At 38.0% G+C, this 20,765-nt stretch overlaps 1 protein-coding gene across 1 annotated transcript in view; it reads left to right on the top strand.

Moving 5' to 3' along the window:
- Positions 1 to 293: 293 nt before the first annotated feature.
- NEK5 (NIMA related kinase 5) overlaps positions 294 to 20,765 on the top strand; it is a gene marked incomplete at both ends in the record, with an annotated part of 61,817 nt that continues 41,345 nt past the window's right edge. The window contains 6 exons of the mRNA XM_084234873.1: positions 294 to 410; positions 2,467 to 2,563; positions 10,913 to 11,010; positions 13,835 to 13,918; positions 14,007 to 14,077; positions 15,198 to 15,284. Coding sequence (XP_084090999.1) covers positions 294 to 410; positions 2,467 to 2,563; positions 10,913 to 11,010; positions 13,835 to 13,918; positions 14,007 to 14,077; positions 15,198 to 15,284 — 554 coding nt within the window. The remainder of the gene's footprint in view (positions 411 to 2,466; positions 2,564 to 10,912; positions 11,011 to 13,834; positions 13,919 to 14,006; positions 14,078 to 15,197; positions 15,285 to 20,765) is intronic.

The raw sequence follows: 20,765 nt of genomic DNA, 5'->3' as shown, positions 1-20,765 counted from the left end.
TACATTTAGAATTTAGGAAAATATGGTTTTGCAAGGTTAAGGACTTGCCAATGATCACAACACTACAGTATTTCAAAGTTCAGCTACAACCCAAAGCTTATCTGTGTGTCACTTTGGTTGTGGCCACAGTAAAGTTAGTTTGACGCTATCTTGACATGATCGGAGAGAAAGTTTAAGCAAGGTGAGTTATTTTACATTTTAGTGATCAATTTTCTGTATTTGTTAGTCTTTATGAAAAGTGTTTAATAAAATGCCATTGCTCTAATCCCAGGAGCCTCTGTTCATTGGAGACTATGGATAAGTATGATGTGGTTAAGGCCATCGGGGAAGGTGCCTTTGGGAAAGCATACTTGGCCAAAGGGAAGTCAGATGGCAAGCACTGTGTCATAAAAGAGATCAACTTTGCGAAGGTAAAGTCAAGAAGTTCAAAATCTTGTTCATTCTTAAAATGGAATAGATGGATATGTCCCTTCAAATTAGTGTTCTTGCATTCTTAGGAGTGGAATTGTTGGATCATATATGTATTTTTTTTAAAGATTGGTTTATTTATGCATACAAGAACTGGGGTACAGGCCAGAGGTATGGAGGGGGTGAGAGGATTCACCAGAGCAGAGTGGGGAACAGAACAGGCAGACTGACAGAAATACTGAGGGGAGCAGCGGGCGGGTCAGGAGAGGTCTGCTGCACCACGTGGGTAACTCCCTGGCCGGGGATCAAACTCGTGTTGCAGTGGCCGCGGACAGCTTCATAGGTTGTGTGTTAACCCCTCACACCACCAGGGAGGCCCAGTAGATGTATTTTTAATAACTTTAGAGACTCTACACTTGTTATCATACCACACTGTTTATTTTCTTAAGAGCTTTCTTAAGAGCTGAAATAACTTTGCTCATGTATTTCTTCACTTGTTTATTGTGTCTCCCTCAGCATGAGGAATAATACCAGGTAAGTAATAGGTACTGAAAAATTTTTATTGACTGCATTGAGTGAATGGAGAAAAACCATATATTACTGTTAGTCTAATGATTTTTGAAAAATAGCTAAATATATTTATTTAAAAATGAATCATTTTTTGCTAAATTCCCCTTCGTCAGTGTTTATGTTAACCTCCTAGTGATGTGTTCATTTCAAAATATGTGATAATAACAATACCCATTGTATGCTAAAATTAATCCTAAGGCTTATCTGCTTGGTTGTGGCCTGCTAAAGTATTTATTTATAAATGAGAGTAAATGAGGCCACTCAGTGTGGCCTGAGTTAGATCCCCAGCCACACACAGCAGTGTATTTTAGTAGATCTGCCTGTTCTGCTCCTCACTTTGTCTCTGGTGAATCTTTATTTATAAATAAATAAAACAATAATTTTTTATTGTGATAAAGTATATTAAACATGAAAGTTAAACTATTTTAATACATATAATTTAGTGACATTAAGTACATTCATACTGTACAACTTGAGTATTCCATTTTATATATTATTTACCGAATTTTTTCTTCTACTTTCATTTTTTTTTAAAGATTTTTTTTATTTATTTGTGCACACAAGAACTGGGGTCTAAGTCAGGGGTGCCTGGGGCAGGGAGAGGATTCACCAGAGACAAAATGGGGAGCAGATCAGACAGAGCCACTGAAATACACTGCTGAGGGTAGCAGTGGGTGAGACAGGAAAGGTCTGCTGTGCCAGGTGGGTTAGCTCCCTGGATGGGGAATGTACTCATTCCACATTGGCTGGTGATAGCTTGATAGCACTAAGACTTAACCCTTGCACCACCAGGAAGGTCCTAGCAGATCACTAATAAAACCCTCTCCAGGTCTGATATCTTCCCTAGAGCTCTACATTTCATCTGACAGCTGGATATCAAGTGGTATCTGTGTTAATAATCCATTGCGGTGTCAGACTTAGGGACTTAAGCAATAAATGTTCATTATCTCACACTTTCTGTGAGTTAAGAATTAAAATGTAAATCGTTGAGGACAATCTTGAAAGCTAGCTACCACAATTCTATCCCCCCAAAGTAGAAATTTCTCATCTTTCTAAGCAAACCTTTATTACCTACTGTGTGCTGCACTAGTTAGTAAAATAAATTTCATTTTTTAAGATTTCTTTCTTTCTTAGCAGTGATTGCTGCTTGAACATTGCATTTTAATAAGCACTCTTTTTCTATTTGAGAGATAAATAGTAAAATAACTTTCCTACAGATGTCTTGATAATTAAAGCATGGTGCCATCACATTTGAACTTTAAACACAGCAGAACTTCACTGAAAAATATTTTTTTCTTGATTATGATTGTCATTGACAAGTCATTGACCAGATATAGGACAATTTTGTTTTCTGCTGTTGAAAGATCAGTTTTAGAAGTGACATTGAAAGTCATTGAGATCCTGGAGAATTTTAGGTGAGTGAGCAGAAAGCATGTTCCTAGAAGGAAATTATCTTTGCTGATTATTCTGTCTCTTAATGTAATTTAGATGCCCATCCAGGAAAAAGAAGCTTCAAGGAAAGAAGTCATTCTTCTGGCAAAGATGAAGCATCCCAACATTGTAACCTTCTTCAGTTCATTCCAAGGTTTGACTTTCTATTATTCTTAAAACATTTTAATAAACATAGCATGTAGACATTTATAAAAGATGTGTTCCTGAAAATTGTATAAATTAATTTTATAAAAGTACTCATTTTCTCATTTACTTAAATTATTATAAATTGGGACATCTTCTTTATTTTTTTCTTTTGTGAATTTTGTAGACAGCTTTTCTAAGTTTTCCTGACTCTCCTTTATTCTCACTGCCTCAAGTAGGTCATGATTGGTGTACTGACTTTACTTCAGTAAAACCCTCCCCAATTCAGTGGCCTCTAATAACATACATTCATGTCTCACATTCCATGCAGGCTGAAAGGAGCAGCCCAAAGAGGACCCCGCTGTCCTGTGAGTGAGAGAGAAGTGCAAGACACTGCCCCTGCACCAGCTCGGGCCGAGTTTTGCACTTTCTCCCTGTGCTCCTGTCCATTTTCAAAGCAGCCATGTGGCCAACTCTTGACAACCAGGTGTTGAAGGGGAGCTGTACTCTACCTGTGAGGGTTCCTGCAGGTGCCATGGCAAGGGCTGGACTGTGTAATCCTCTTACAGAGAGGCAGCGCACAGCTGCCAGCAGGGCCTGGCTAATGGCTGAAATGGAGGAAACCGGAAGGAAAATATCCCCTTCCTGTTTGTGGGTAGCTCCCTGGCCAGGGATCAAACTGGCCAGGACCCTGGCTGGGTCCTGAATACATCTGTTCTGCCTCCCTCGACAATCTACTCCAAAGGAAAAAGAACAAAAATGAAATAAAAGGAGTGTTGGTTATTTAGCAATTATTTATCAAGTGCTTAGTATATGCCTGGCACTCTTTTGGGTGCCAGGAATATAGCAAAACGGGCAGAAACTCCTGCCCTTGTGGTGCTCTCCTTCCAGTGGGAAGAGACAGACAATAGACATCTACACAAGATGGCAGGTGTTTATCCGGCTGTGACAGGGCTGTAGAGGTATCCCCTGCTTTACAAAAGGTTCAGCTATTCCATTTTGTTTTTACAACATACTTCCATTAGTACCTGTTTTAACTAACTGAAAGAAATCTAAAGAGGATTTTCATTTTTCTGACAAAAAGTGAAAATAGTATCCAGTGTCTGTTTTGCAGCAGCCCTAGTACAGACAAGCGCTTGCCCCAAAGCAGCAGAGGGGCACCACTCAGCCTCCATCCCCAGGCACTGCTTCCAGGCTGTGTGTGTATCATGTCATCCCTGCTTTTACTCTGCATTAGTGTTATTGGAGTATTATGTATTATTTGGTATGCTTTGACAGGTGATTTTTTGGGTCTGGGAACACACAAAAATTTTTCCATGTAAATGAATGATCACTGCTTCTTCATTTTATGCTATTTTCACATATTCCTTCTGATAGGAATACTCTACTTTCAGATAGGAAGGGACTCCAGCATATGCCCACAGTTCACTATGTGACATCCCCCCAACCCAGCAACTAGCACTGGGGGTGCCTGAATTCATGGGATCATAAGCAGCTAATGGAGCACAAGTGTTACTACCTAGCTATCTCTAAGCACCACTGGGTGGGGTGCAGGGCAGCAGCAGTAAAAATTAGTAAATAAATAAACAGCCACTATTAAATGAACTTACACACTGCAGGGCACTGGCTCTCCAAGTTAAAATAGCTGCTGAGTAGTTCTCTTTAAGGGGCCCTCTTTAGCTAGGGGGTTTATTTATTTATTTAAAAAGATTTATTTATTTATGCATACAGGAACTGGGGTACAGGCCAGAGGTGTAAGGGGTGAGAGGATTTACCAGAGACAGAGTGGGGAACAGAACAGACTAGCTAGGGGATTTAAAAGGGCTCTCAGGACTCTTCTGAGGTCTGATCTTTCTGGGAACTGAGCAATACACGTGGGCAGAGAAGTGCATTGTATTGTTGACTGAAATAAAACTCTCAATAATGGTTAGTCCAAGAGTTTATTAGATAATCAAAGTGAGAATTCAAACCCAGGAAGCTGAGAACTTTTCCAACAATCAAAGGTTTGGGTTTCATTTATATAGATAGGGACAGTGATTTATTGACATAAAAAAAGGTAATTATTCTTGAGGGGAAGGGTGTGTTTTTTCTGGATTTTGGGATTCCTAGATGTCTGAGTCTTGGAGTAGCTGGGTCCTTGCTATGGCCATGAAAGAATTCAAAGCCATTTCTAAGCAAACATAGCAATGTTTATTTAGAGTCAATACACTGGGAAGAGATCTGGACAGGCAGAGTCCATGGAAGAACAACTGCAAGGAAAGGTGGGGGTGTCCTGGGTAAATTGAGATGCAAGGGGCTGCTCACTCTGTCCTTTTCTGGAGTATAGTTTGATCAGCCCTGGCAACAGGTCGGCGTGGGGGCCTTTCTCCTTTGCTGTTTCTTGCCTTCCTTGGAATTTATCCTGTTTTTAAAAATATTTTATTTATTTATTTAAATTTATATATTTTTTACATCAATATTCATTTTTAAAAGATGTTTGCTTTCTCCTCCCCCTCCCCAGGTGTAGTCCCCATAGAGTTTCCATCACCAGTGCACCTGTGCACCATCACCTCAGTCCCCTGTGCTCCTCCCTCTCTCACTCTGATCCCTTGGAATTTATCCTTTTTCAGCTTGCCTGTAGGTTGGGGTGGAAGGCTGCCTTCTCCCTTCTGGGTGTTTCTTGGTTCTCTCCAGGCTTTATTTTCTCTGGCAAATGTTTCTGGGGTCCTGGGGATGTTGGCCGTTAATTTTCTTTAGGCATCACCCCTCCTTGCTCTAACTGCCTACCAGTGCAGTGGGCTTCTGGTTTTCAATTCTAATTGAGAATTAGATCTTTAATTTCTCAAGTTAATGACCTAAAGATACATTAATGGGTAGAGGCGGGAAATGCCAGCTCTTAATTACTTCCCTGATTTCTGGATACCCGAAATGTAAATCTTTACCTGACACAATAGAGAAGGTCGAGAGAGAGAGAGGCTGGTTTACCCTCAGGTAGCATGTTTGTTTGCTTCCCAGAACCAAGCAGGAAGCCATTGCTTATTTATAAGCCTAAGCAGAGAGAAGGATTTGTCTCCTGCCTGCCAGGCTGAGGGGTGGGGTTCCCAGAACTTTTTCAAGATGTTTACAGTATTGGACAACTTTTAAGTAGAAGCACTGACTAGTGTGTTACATTCGTGGACATTGATTTCTAACAATGCCATAAGGCGATCTTTCTTTTCTTAATTTTTTTGTGTTATTTTGTGACTCTCTCTGTTTGGTTACGTCCTACTCATCCTCAGGCTTTTTGTAAGATCACAATTCAAACTATAGCTGCCCTTACTGCTTTAACACAGTACTTTTGTACTGGTGTGTGTATGTCTATTTATACGGACAGTTATCAATTGGTTTACTATTATCTCCCCTAAGATAGTAAACTTAATGAATTCTTTTGCTCACCACTTGATCATCAGCATCTAGCACATATTCGGTATTCAACACATATTGGCTGAATGAGTGTGTGAATTAGACTACTTGATTAGAATGAAAATGGATATTTGACAACACTTTATGCTGAACACTGTTATAAATAACTTGCAGTAAATTATTTATATTGTAAACTTTCTTAGGGTGGCATTTTGTTTTAAGTAAAACACCCTTGTTTAGGAAAATTAGGGTCATTGTTATGGCTTTGAATTCACAGATTGTTGGGACTTGAAACACCAAGCTTACCTGAGAGCCTCAGGACCTTGTAGCACCTGGCAGTACAGATAAAACCTTTGTTTAAATACAAACAACTTATGTCCAAACCAAAGAGCTAAAGTGCTCTAGTTTACTAGTGAGATTTTCTTACAGCTAAAATAATTGAACTTAAATTCCTTCCATCAGTGTTTATCCAATGCTAGACATGTTCTAGGTCTTGGGGCTCTCTCAGTGAACAAAATAGGCAAAGATCCCTATGCTGTTGTATTTGTTTTTTTCCTGAGGTCATCATTTAGCAGATGACCTCAAGTTCAGTTGCTTAAACCAACATCTTTTTATCTTTTCCCAGCTTCCTAGGTCAAATGTGTAGCCTTGACTTAGCTGCATTATCTGCTCAGATCAAGGCATCAGCTGGCCTGATGTCTCATCTGTGCTCACAGTTCTCTTCCATGCTTATTCAGGGTGTTGGCAGAATTAATTTAGCTGCACTTGTAGGACTCAGGTTTCTGCTTTCTTGCTGGTTGCTAACTGGGGGTAGTTCTCTGCTTCTAGAAGTCAAATTCCCTTCTATGCCATAAGGCTCCTTCAATTCTGTTTCTCACTTGAAATCTATCATTTCTCTGTCTTTGACCTCTAGGCCCAGATTTCAGTGGTTCATGTGATTAGTCAGACCCTCTTGGATAATCTCCTTTTCTATAAATTCAGAGTCAGCTGATTAGTAACCTTAATCGTGTCAGCAAAATCCCCTTTGCTATGTCATACAACATAATCATGGAAATAACATCCCGTCGTATCTGGGTTCTATACTCAGGGGAAAGGAGTTAGTTATACAAGGTGTGCGCACTAGTCCCAGAATCTGCCTGCTACAACTGTGAATTTTACATTCTAGGGGAAAGGGTGGGATGGACACATGATAAATGCAAGCATAAGTAATAAGTACATTATATAGCATGTTAGAATGTGATAAGTGCTATGGGGAAAATAAAATACAGTGAGGCAGGAGTAGAGGGAGCAATTTTAAATAGGGTGGTCATGTGAAGGTAATATTTGACCTAAGATTTGAAGAATGTTGCTAGTATCTGGACGAGAGCATTCTAGGCAAGAATACCTGCTGCTATGGCATGAGGCAAGAGCAGGCCTAATGTGTTAATGGAGACCATTAGGAAAGGCAAAACTCCATAAGCCCTGAGCATCCTGCATATTTTTGCTGGATATGTCATGAGGCAAGAGCCTGGCTGCTAGCTACCCAGGCTGTTTCTCCGGATTGTGTTTGCAGTGAACAACTTTGAAGGATGTGGTAACATCTCCTTGAAGACAAGAAACCAGGCTTGTTTACTGTTCATTATAAAAGTGGTTGACTCCCCAATTTTAGTTTTCCTCTCCTGTAAGATAAGCCATTGCCTATGCAAATGTCCATCTAGGCTTTGAGGGACACAGAGAACCAGCAGAAGCATGTAGCTCTGTCTACTACTTTTGCAAAGAGAGTAAAGTCCTTTGTCTTTGTCCGGGAAGTCTCATGAAGTAGGCACAGGCTTCTGCTAGCAGCCGTGAAGTAGGCACAGGTTTGGATGTAGGTAGAATCTCAGATCTGTCACAGAATCCTGATAGAAGTCAGTGTGGACAGAGTACAATAAACAAAGGGTGATATCAGGAAGTATCTTCATTTGTTGTGTTGATTCCCTATCCCTTTTCTATTTTTGGCATAAAAATGTCTTTATTTTTATGGAATGATGGTAATATTGGGTAATACCTCATTTCTTCAAATCTGCATGCCATTAGTCATAAGATACATCATTATGTGCTAGTTTAAAAGAAAAATATTTTCAATTAGACCATGATACAATGCTTCCTTTTCATTTTATTTTATATGTGCTGAGTTATTTTAGATTTAATTAACAATGTTATTTTTTATTACTTTTGGGCATAAATAAGAAGAAAAAGTGAGCAAATTTAATTCAAGTATTATAAAATTTATTTAGGCAGTAATAATATCAAGATTTCTGGGTTTATAGCAACAGATGGGAAGATGCCAAAGTCTGTACAACACAATCCTGAATTTTCAGAAGTGCTATTTAGAATGAATTAATTATAGTAGTTGTCTTTTAAACATTGGATATTTTACAAATGAAATTTAGGTTGTAGCCCTAATGTTAGTGCCCCTCAAGATTTTTTAAGGGTCAGTGACCCATAAGCTTTGTAATTCCAGAAACTACTGCCCTCTGGCATGCTTGCAGTTCCTTTTTAGGATATCTTTACCTCCTTTCTGCATTCTCAAATATTATACATGCTTTTAAGACTAAACACAGAGTATACTCCCTAATCCTAAAGTGGTCTTTTTCACCTCTGTTCTCATTTATATACAACTGAGGGGTACCCAAGGACCCAAAACTGTTAAGGGGAGCATGCTCTAAAGGGATTCTGCCATCTGCATACACAAAGGCAAAGGAAGCATACTCTTAGTGTGAAAGATTTTTAATAAATTATTGTGCATAGAGACAGAACCCTTTCCCCCAAGTTTCCTTATTTTGATTTTCCCATAGTTCTGACATTGCCATCCCTTCATTGTGGAACAGCCTCTTCAATGGCTGCGCTGAAAGAAATATCCTAATTCTTCTACCCGTAATACATTTCTGAACAGAATTCATCTCTAGATAATTAGGGTATGTCAGGATACATCTTTAACCTTGAATTCTCCAGTCTGACTCTCATTCACTGTCTCTTGTTCTCTTTGCCCTGGAGTGTATAGACTCTTACTATAGCAGTTCTCACTAGACTGTCAACTCCTTAATAGTTTATTTGTTATTTATTGCTACTACAGCATTCCTTAACTTGTCTTTAATAAATGTTTGTGGATGAATAGGTGGTTTTGTCTCCTTTAAGAAGGTGGAAAATTGGAAGTATTATGTGAAAGAGGAACCACTCCATTGCAAATTAGGAGCAACCCAGGGCAGATGCTCTCAGGTTGTTGATACCACTTTAAAGTTGGGTTAAGCTACTTGAAAGAAAAAGGTAGCAAATGATAGATATTTGGCAAGAGATTCTGCCATTTACATTTATATTTAGTGAATATTCCGTAACTACTGGGGAAAATACTAGAAGAACTAACACTTGCTTATAATAAGCCTGGTTTCATGCAGTTTTGTTTTCCTTAATGTTTTTATGAAACCACTCAACAGCTAACACAAAAGAACAAAGTGTGGACTCTGTCTTCAGGACTCTGTCTTCATAAACTAGTAGGAAAAATAAATGAGTTAGTGGGGGGCAGGAGGGGAGGGATTGGGGTCAGAATGGGGGGGTTGCAATTGTATGGGGAATATAAAAATAAAATTTATTATTTAAAAAAAATAAATGAGTTAGTAAAGCCCTTTTTCTTTTTTTTTTTTAAAGATTTATTTATTTATGCATACAAGAACTGGTGTAAAGGCCAGAGGTGTGGGGCGATGAAAGGATTCACCAGAGACAGAGCGGGGAACAGAACAGGCGTATTGACTGAAATACACTGCTGAGGGAACGGCGCCATGTGGGTTACCTCCCTGGCCGGGAATCGAACTCGTGCTGCAGTGGCTGTGGATAGCTTCATAGTGCTGAGGCTTAACCCCTTGTGCCACCAGGGAAGTCTTAGAGCCCTTTTTCTAACAAGATCCCAATTAGTAGTTGGTGGATTAAGGAAAAAAACCTAGTGAATTGAGAAATCATAAAACATTAATCTATAAATGCATAATCACTTGCAAGTGTTTGATATGAATCCAAGGCCTTATCTTAGAGTATGAGTTCACTGATTGGAGTGTTGAATGGTTTTTCCTACTTAGACTATGCCCCTAATTTATAATTTCCAATTTCTCTTTTTTAGAGGGAGTAAGAATTTATTCTGTGGTACAATCCTTTCAAAACTTTTCCAATTATTTTTCACTTGTTTCATCCAACACTTAGGTCACAGACATTTTTATTAAGCTACTCACTTTACAGAGTCTCTCCAAGCATTTAACATAGTTTTTTTAGAAATAACCCCTCTTCTTTTTCCACTCATACATTTTCACTTTAATAATTTTAATAACAAGTATAATTGCCATAAACATATTTGGGAATGTACACTGTGACCTCATTAAGAATCTAGTAACCCTCAGTGGTAACCTTAAATGGACAATGTAAGGAATCTTGTGAGTAGGTCAGTGTGAGGTCAATTAGAAGAACATCTATTGTACTCAACAACATAGTTGAATAAGGGCCACATAAATAAAAGTTTATAGTCAAATTCAAGAATGGTGTATTAATTCTTCCTGGGGTGGTGGGGAAGATTTGTTGTTGCTGCTTTATGGCACATTTCTAATATTTTAAAAGAATGTATTATTAACAATAATTAACATTTATCAAGCTCATGTACAGTCTTTGTTCTAAAGTATTTGACATGAATGAACTCATTTAATCTTTACAACAATACTAGTGGGAGTTTCTATATTACTATCTCCATTTTGTATATGAGGTTAATGAGGTAGAGAGAAATTAAAATAACTTACCTAGAGTCACAGAGCTAAGAAATGTATGTGATGAGATGGGATTGGAACCCAGTCCATCTTGACTCCACAGCCACAATTTTTAATTATTAGATGCTGCATTTTTTAATTATATTCTCCACTCTCTGGAGATTGAAAGGCAAATGATTATCTGAAACCCTTCCAGGACTGAATGATGCTTTTCCTTACAGAGAACAACAGGCTGTTTATTGTGATGGAGTACTGTGATGGAGGGGACCTTATGAAGAGGATCAGTAGACAACGAGGAGTGCTATTTGGTGAAGACCAGGTAAAAGCACTTCTAATTTTCCTTGTAATTTCAGTGGGGAGAGTAAAATTTATAATTCTATAAGTAGCAGACCATATTTGATGAAGCCTGCTTTCTGGTAGAGAAATTCAAACCATAAAATAGTGGATCTGTCCTTACTCCAGAACATACTTGCAATTGAAATTAAGTTGAATTTCTTTTTGAGAAATAGTGAAGTTTGTTTGAGAAAAGACAATATCTGATTTTTGCACCATTTCATATGGAAAGCCTCTGAGATCAATATTCATGACTAAAAAACATCTGAATGTGGATGTTCCTTAGCCATTTTAAACATGACATATTTGTAGCTCTCTTCTTCCTTTTACAATTTGGCACTCTATTTTAAAATAGCTATCCACTTTGCTGTGGAGGATGGAAGCTCTTCTTAGCAATAGCTTTTCGGTTTCATTGCTTATTAAGAGAGAGGAGAAAAAAGGTGAAGAATAATGGCCTCAATTCCCATTTTCTTTTTGCACAAAAACATATTTCTTCTATATGCTGAGCCGCTGTTAGGATCCTCTTGGGGATTGTATTCATGAAGGAGATGGGGGTGCATGTGTAGAGAGGACTCACAATCAGGGCCTGGCTGCTTGCTGGGAAAGGCTCACCCCAAGGCTGCCTTTGGTTTCTTTGTGCTATTTTCACATTTTTTGGAAAAGATTTTATTTATTTATTTTTACATAGAAGAACTGGGGTGTAAGCCATAGGTGTGGGGGCTGAGATGATTCACCAGAGACAGAGTGGGGAGCAGAGCAAGTGTAACTGGAAGGTCAGAGTTTGGGCCACCTGTCACCACCGAGTGCCAATAAAGTAGAGACAGGCGTTGAATCTTTAAAGTGCATTTTAATCAGACAGGCAGCAATCTGGAAGACGGGGAGTTAACAACCTAAAGAAAATACCTTAACATTTCATTTCCAGCTGCCTTTTTTTTTTTTTTTTTTCTTTGTGGGACCCTTGCCTGGTGGCCAGGGAATGTACTGGCACTGCAGAGGCTGCGGGCAGCCTCGCAGCCCAGCGCTCAACCGCTGCGCCACCAGGGGAGGCCCCCCTCCAGCTGCCTTTTTATCGTGAGCTGAACAAAGAGAGTTCAGCAGTAAGCAGTCCTTCACTACTGCCAGGAGATAGTGATGTCCAGTGCCCAGAGCTCCTAATCGCCCTCCTGGACAACTGGTCTCAGGCTTGTCCCACTGTGGTGAGGCTGGTCTTCAGACAGCGCTGGCTCCCTGCACGTCTCCAGACGTGTCCTTGGCTGGAAAATTAACTCAGAGCAGACAGGCCAAAAACAATATGTGTGTGCAGTTTTCCTACCATGCCAGCTTAGTGTCTCACTTGATGTTCTCCCCCTCCCTAGCCCTTATCACAGGCACATTTACTGAAATACACTGCTGAAGGAAGCAGCGGGCAAGACAGGAGAGGTCTGCTGTGCCATATGTGGCACAGAACTCAGGCCGTTATGGTGATAGGGTTGAGACTTAACCCATAGGCCACCAGGGCAGCCCTATTTTTACATTTAAGAGTATTCATGCCCATATAATTTCCTCATAAAAAACTGGATATTTTTAAAAAACTGAATATTTTAAATGTATGTATGCTTTTGAATGTATGAATGAATGAAGATTATCTCTAGCCTCTGTAAATTTAATTAATGCGCTTTCTGTGTTTCATTTCCATTATATATTAAACTCCATACTTAATAGATACCCTCTTTTCTTCCTATCTGGGTGTTATTTTGCCATATTTAATAGAAATACTTTCCTCGACAAAATTTTGAATTACTTTTCCATTTGTTGGGAAAGAACTAAAATTATAACTGAATTTTAGTATATTAAAATGCAGCTTTTCCCCTTTTGTTTTCCTCTTTCTGTATAACTTGGTGTCCAAAAAGTCAGTGAGGGCCTACCCTGTGGCGAAGCAGTTGAGCGCTGGGCTGCGAAGCCACCTGCAGCCTCTGCAGCGCCTGTTCAATCCCTGGCCACTGGGTGAGGGTCCCACATGGGTGGAAGACCTCTTCTGCCGCCCGCTGCTCCCCTCAGCAGTGTATTTCATCAGTCTGCCTGTTCTATTCTCTGCTCTGGCTCTGGTGAATTCTCTCACCCTCCTGCACTTCTGACTGTACCCAGTGCTTGTATAAATAAATAAATAAATCTTTAAAAAAAAAAAGTCTAAAACACATTAACTTTAAAAAAACAAAAGAAAAAACAAAAAGTCAGTGAAATTTTAGACTACTTTTAATAAAACTCTGTAGACATAGTGCTCATGTTATAAAGAGTCTTAGGCCAGTTAAGATAAAATAAAATCATAACTAAGAAATAAATTAAACTTTAAATATCTTTTATGTTATATGAATATATATTAATATTCCATGAAAAAATTTAAAAAGTCATAGATTCTCTGCTTTTTCTTTCTCTCCCTGGCTTTGCTACCCCCTTCCCCTGAATAGGAAACCCAGGGGCACCAGGGTTGTCAGGAAACAAGACTACTACTCTCCTATCCTGATACAGTTTGCAACCTAGTATTGAATAAGAAAAAAGAAAATAATGAATTGCCTTTTCCTCTCCCTCGCTTTTGTTTGTATTTTTCTTGTAAGTGGAGTTTCCTTTGATGCCAACACACCTCTATTGCCTTTCTGCCCCCTCATTTTTCTGTCAAAAGAATATTATATAAGATCATATATCTATGAGCTCATTCCTATGAAAACACACACACACAAAATATATGTATTATTTCTCTCTCTCTGTATGTTGTCATGAAAACATTTCAGTGTTTGCAGACTGCTCACTAATTTTGTTTTTTGTTCCCTCCACAGATTCTGAGTTGGTTTGTACAGATTTCTCTAGGACTAAAACATATTCATGACAGGAAGATCTTACACAGGGATATAAAAGCACAGGTAACAATTCAGAGAGAAGATCAAGACAGAACTGTTCTTTTGCTTTCTTTAACTGTCTCCAACAATACAGTGTTTTCTCCATTTATAGAACATATTTCTTAGCAAGAATGGAATGGTTGCAAAGCTTGGGGACTTTGGTATAGCAAGAGTCCTAAACAAGTAAGTACTTTTAAATGTCATTTTTCTTTCTATAAATGACTGTCAAAAAATGTATTTTTGGGTATTGTGAATTAAGAAAATATTAAAAGCTTGGTCTCCAAATAATTTTAGATAACTTTGTATAAATGCATCAAATTATTCAGATGGTACTTTGAGACTCAAATTCCCAAGCTAAATCTTAGCATGATGAATGATGGTGATAACATCGTGAGGTGTGAATGTAATATGCATGAACAAGTGGGAATTTAGTGAAGTGGGTAAACTCACTCTTGAATATATTGGCGCCAACTGTTTTAGAGGACAATTTGGTGGTAATAATTATCAAGAGATTTTATAATTTGAAATTTGGAATAATTTAAATGTCTAGTGATTTAGGAAATGGTTAAATTTAATAAAATTTGGCACAGATATGTACCCGAATATTATATAGATAGCCACTAATAGCTACGATTTTGAGAACTTCTTGGTAATATGAGAAAATATGTTATATTAAATTGAAAAAAATGAAAAAATAATAAATTAAAAAAACGGAATTCTGAAAGCAAACTGTACACAAATGAATAATGATGTAACATATATATACATATATATGTATAAATAAAAAAGTAAGATTAGAAGAGGCACCAATAAAGAACTTAAAAAAAGGAATTCTGAATTTCAAAGGCACTATGATCTTACCTATGTGAAAAGTAAGCTTGGAAAAAAGATAAATATATTAGAATTTTAAGCAGTAGTTTTTCAGGTAGTAAGACGATGGGTAATTTTCCTTTATTCACTTTCATATTTTCCTAATTTTAAATCTTGAGATCATATTACTTTGATAAGTGGAAAGAGGGAACTCTTTTTAAATATGAAAGTTTTATAATGTATCAGTTGTACCTCTGTGGAGTCTTTAAATCATAAGAAAAAAGTTTTTATGTGAAGATTTTGAGATGAGTTGTAAGTTTGGAAAATAGTTTTATTGCTTTATTATTAATATACAGTCTGTTTTACTTTATTTTTGTATATGCTTGCCTCAAATTATGTTAGCTATATTTAATACCTAGCATGGCCGTGTTTTAAGCCTTTACTTACTCCAATAATTAACCATGTCATTTAATTATTTAATATCATTCCCTAGTTCTATGGAACTTGCTAGAACTTGTGTCGGCACACCTTACTACCTGTCCCCAGAGATCTGTCAAAATAAACCCTACAACAATAAAACGTGAGTTACTATAAGTTTGAAATTCTCAGTAAAATCTGAAGAATTTTCTTCTTCTTATGGCACTCTCATAATTCCATTTTCTTCATGTGTGACATAGGCATCCCAATGACTGTCTCTGACCACTTTATTGTTCCCTGAAGTTTTGAACTTATTTAGAAGAAAGACATTTCTCCTCATTTAAAGATATGTCATTGAAAGAATACACTAAATATTGCAGTGCTATGATGTCCATCTTATGTATGACTTTCCTATCTGTAAGCACTGTTTCGTCCTTTGCAGAAAAATGTTATGGGTGAGTGAGGTAGGAGGCAGTCTGGTCTGGTGACTGAGCACTAGATTAGGAGCTAGGAGCTTGTTAATTTCATTAAACAAGAAGCCATTAGGCTGAGTAAGACTAATATGGAGGTGGCCCAAACCAAAATCCAAGCCTGCAAATGCCTCGAAGATTAAGAAATAAAAAACATTTAAGGACAACCAATCGCAAACTGCCAACCGGGCTTTGAACTTAAGCTGATCAGATAATTTCCTATCTTGCTTCTGCACCTCCTCTGTTCGTTTTCCTATGCTTCTGGTGACAGAGAACATTTAACCGTTTCTGGTTTGACATCACGATTCAAATCTATTTTTGCTCATATAAACTTTAAACATTTTTAAATATGCTTCAGTTTATCTTTCAACAAACCCTACTCTTGGCTCAGTTATCACTTGGACCAGGCCAGATGACCTCTGTGGGCCCAGCCCCTGCATCTGTAACAATGAGAGTGTTGGCCAGATAATCATTAAGGCATCATGTTGCTTTAAAACCAACTAATTTTTGTGTATGTGACGCCAGATTCTGGTTCTCAGAGTAATAGTAATATACACAGTGATAGGAAGTGAAAATGAGGTAGGTTTTTTTTTTTTTTTTGCTTTCACTGTTTGTTTTTTAATAAGTAATTTTTTTAAATTTTTTACATCATTGTTCATTTTTAAACAGTATTTGCTTCCCCCCACCCCCTCAGGTGTGGTCCCCATAGAGTTTCCTTCACCAATGCACCCGTGCACCATCACCTCAGTCCCCTGTGCTCCTCCCTCCCTCCCTCTGATTACTCTCCCTCTTCCTCCCCTGCAGGATGTCTCTGATTTATAATTGTCTGTTTTTGCTTTGTTGTGTTTTGTACTGTTACTATTTTTTACACTGATTTCTTATTTGTATTCCTGCTATAAGTGAAACCATCCAATATTTTTCTTTTTCCTTCTGGCTTATTTCACTGAGCATAATTTCTTCTAGCTCCATCCACTTTGCTGTGAATGGCATGAGTTTATCTTTTTTGATTGCTGAATAATATTGCATTGTGTATATATGCCACATCTTCTTGATCCAGTCATCTATTTTTGGGCATTTGGATTGTTTCCAGGTTTTACCTATTGTAAATAGTGCTGCAGTAAACACAGGTGTACAGGTGTTCTTTTGAAACAATGTTTTTGTGTCCTTTGGGTAGATCCCTAGCAGTGGAATTGCCGGGTCATATGGTAGCTCCATTTTTAGTAGACTGAGGAACCTCCAGACAGCTTTCCAAAGTGGTTGGACCAGTTTGCACTCCCACCAGCAATGTAGGAGAGTTCCTTTTTCACCACATCCTCACCAACACTTGTTGTTGCTAGTTTTTTTGATATGTGCCATTCTTTTTTTAAATTTTATTTATTTTATTTTATATATTTTTTTACATTACTTTTCATTTTTGCACTATGTATGCATAGTTCAAAATATGCATTTTCATCTTGGTTATAGTCCCCATACAATTCCCACCCACCTTGTTTTGATCCTACTCCCTTCTCCCCTTCCCAAACTGCGCCCCCCCCCCCCCCGCAGTATGTCTCTGGTTTACAGTTGCTTGTTCATTTTGATTTTTACTTTATTATAATTAGTATTTTTCCTGGTCCCTTATTTAGATTTTCTAAATTCCTGCTATGAGTGATTCCATCCAATATCTTTCTGTCTCCTTCTGGCCTACTTTGCTGAGCACGATCCCCTCCAGCTACATCCATGCTGCTGCAAACTGCATGAGTTTATCCTCTTTGATAGCCGAGGAACACCCCATTGTGTATATGCCATTCTTACTGGTGTAAGGCGGTATCTCAATGTGGTTTTGATTTGCATTTCCCTGAATATAAGGGATGTTGAACATTTTTTCATATGCCTGTTGGCTGTTTGTATTTCCTCTTTGGAGAAATGTTTTTTAAGTTCTTCTGCCCATTTCTCGTCTCTATCTGATGTTGTATATGCACTGAGAAAAACAAAGAGGGTTGTTAAAATTTACCCTATCCTTTTTTGGGGACTGTGAGTTTTAGCAGTGCCATAAACCTTAATGTCTGTCTTTGAAGTTCCTATTTGTTTAGATGCAACAGGTTTTTTTGGTTGTTGTTTTTGATGCAACTTCATCACAAGACCATTGGATTGTTTACTTTGTTGTTGTTGAGTCCTGTGACTTCTTTGTATATCTTTGTGATCAGTCCCTTATCAGTTGTATGGAGTGCAAAAATTTTTTCCCAGTCAGTGGGGTGTCTCTCTGTTTTGGCTAATAGTATACAGAAGCTTTTCAGTTTGATATAATCCCAGGTATTTATCTTTTCCTTGACTTTTTTTGCTTTGGGTGATGAGTCTTTAAATATATTACTGAGCTGTATGTCTTATAGTGTTTTACCTATATTTTCTTTTATGTATTTTATGATTTCAGGTCTTATGTCCAGTTCTTTTATCCATTTTGAGTTGATTTTTGTGCACGGTGAGAGGTAGTGGTCTAGTTTCATTTTTTGGCATGTGGTGGTCCAATTTTCCTAGCACCATTTATTAAACAAACTGTCCATGTTCCATTGCATATTCTTTGCTCCTTTGTCAAAGATTAGTTGTCTGTATAAGTGTGGCTTTATTTCTGGGCTCTCTATTCAGTTTCATTGGTCTGTTGTCTGTTTTTGTTCCAATACCAAACTTTTAATTATTATGGCTTTGTAGTATAGTTTGAAGTTAGGAAGTGTGATACCTCCTTTCTCCTTTGTTTTCATCAGTAGGGCTTTGGTTATTTGTGTTTTTTTGTAGTTCCATATGAATTTCATCAGTATTTGTTCTGTTTCTTTGAAGAATGTCATTGAGATTTTTATTGGAATAGCATTGAATCTGTACATTGGTTTTGGCAGGATGGCCATTTTAATAATGTTAATTCTTCCAATCCATGAGCAGGGGATGTCTTTCCATTTCTTTGTGTCTTCTATTTCTTTTAACAGTGTTTGATAATTTTCTTTATATAGGTCCTTCACCAAAAATGAGGTAGTTTTTACTTCTATGTGTTTTACTTCTATGTGTTGACTTAAATAAATTGTGACTTAAATAAATGTGTTGACTTAAAAAAATTGAGGCAAATAAAAGTGAGTTTATTAAACAATTAAGATAAGTACTTGAACCTCCAGATGCCTCTGGGAAAACTGCCCCAATTCTGAATCTCTCAGTGAGGATTACATATAGTTTGTAAGGATTCTTGCAAGGAAAATCCAGTTAATGTCTCTATCTAATGTTGCTTATGCACTAAGAAAAACAAAGAGGGTTGTTAAAATTTACCCTATCCTTTTTTGGGGACTGTGAGTTTTAGCAGTGCCATAAACCTTAATGTCTGTCTTTGAAGTTCCTATTTATTCAGATGCAACAGTGTTTTTTTTTTTGGTTGTCGTTTTTGATGCTACTTCTTCACAAGACCATCTGGCTGTCTTAACTCTTGGCTTGTGCCTCTTAGTTGAGACCTTGGAGAAGGCACCACTTATTTGTTAATTTGGTGAACACATTTAAGAAGGAGAAAAGCATTTCATTTTCAAAAGTGGGGGCCAGTTGAAACAGTTGGTCTAGCAGTAAAACTGAGTTCCTTTCGGGAATTGATTGTCCATGTGTTAAGGAAAACTCAGAAGGGATATTTAACTGCATGACAAGAAAAGGCAAAGCCTAGTGGTAGAGATTTATAAAAATAATAGTAAATATTTCTCTGCATAATGAAAAAACAGTATTTTTTTTTTTTGAGATATTCCTTAGCTCCCAGAGAGTATTTGACTTTAGGATGAACAGGAAAGTGGCAGTGTAGCACTGGGTGAAGGAGGGATGGCTGGGCCAATAGAGTAGAGCTGCAGTAGGCTGAGAACCTAGGTCAGCAGCTTTGCCTAGTTTCCTTGTACTGCTTTGTAAGAATTAGAGACAACATTTAAATATGCTGATTTGGTACTTCTGATAATTGAAATTATCAGTTGGGTAGCTGTTGCCCCCTTTAGACAAGAAACTCAACCAGGTCTCTAGTTTACCACACAGAGGGGGTCACGATGTGCAAATGCTCCCCACTTGGCCACTAGTGGTTTCATTCCTGGGGAGCACTGTAGGCGTGTGGCCTTACCACACTGGCTGCAGTGGGCTATCTGGGGTTGAAGAGGAGTTTCCATGAAGAGAAATGATAGTAAGGACAGATTCTGATGGGATCACAGTCAGTAAGTTTCTAAAAACTTTAGAAACCACTTAGAAGTTTCTTCATCCTCAGTAGAAGTGTTGCTAAATAGTGGCGGCATTTACCTCACCAAACTTGGTTCTTTTTTTTTTTTTTTTTAAAGATTTATTTATTTATTTATACAAGCACTGGGTACAGTCAGAAGTGCGGGAGGGTAAGAGAATTCACCAGAGCCAGAGCGGGGAACAGAACAGGCAGACTGACCGAAATACACTGCTGAGGGGAGCAGCGGGCGCGGCAGGAGAGGTCTGTTGCGCCATGTGGGACCCTCGCCGGTGGCCGGGGACCGAACCGGAGCTGCAGAGTCTGTGGGCAGCTTCGCAGCCCAACGCTCAACCGCTGCACCACCAGGGAAAGCCCCAAACTTGGTTCTTCTTTGACCATCTTCTTATCTCCTTGACCTCTCATTGTATTTTCTTTGTTATTTTGTATGTGATTATGCTTTTTTGTTCTGTAAGATAACTCCTTATTAAGCCAATCACATATGACTATTAAGTACTAAAGAGCAAGCTAGTCTCCAGGTCTAGATGATAAGCACCATTCTCAGGTGTTTGTTGAATACCAAATACAGTGCTCATCACTTAATGTAACTTTAGTTCTGTCAAGAGCCTTGAGTAGAATATACATTTTAAAATCAACCAAATTTTACCTTTTGAATCAAATCAAAACTGCTTTTGTCTTGCCTCCTTCCTCCAAATTGCTCAAAAAGTTCCATGCACATTCCAGTTTGCTTTGAGCACATGAAGCTGAAGTAAATATTGAGTTGTCAGATTGTGGCAAAGTCAGCATACTTTTTCTCTGCTAGGATTCTGACAAACTACAAGTTGCATTTACCTGCAATCTTAGTAAGAATTGATAATGTATCTGAAAATGTTTTTGATTTGTATCTGATAAAATATCTGAAAACAGAGGTCAACCTATATAAAGTTGTAAATCTACACAAATATAAGGTGCTGTAAGGATAAAG

The sequence above is a fragment of the Talpa europaea genome, assembly GCF_964194135.1.
Source record: "Talpa europaea genome assembly, chromosome: 6".
Classification (NCBI taxonomy): Eukaryota; Metazoa; Chordata; class Mammalia; order Eulipotyphla; family Talpidae; genus Talpa; species Talpa europaea.
Note: the sequence above shows the minus strand (reverse complement) of the source record. Positions and strands in the feature narration are given on the sequence as shown.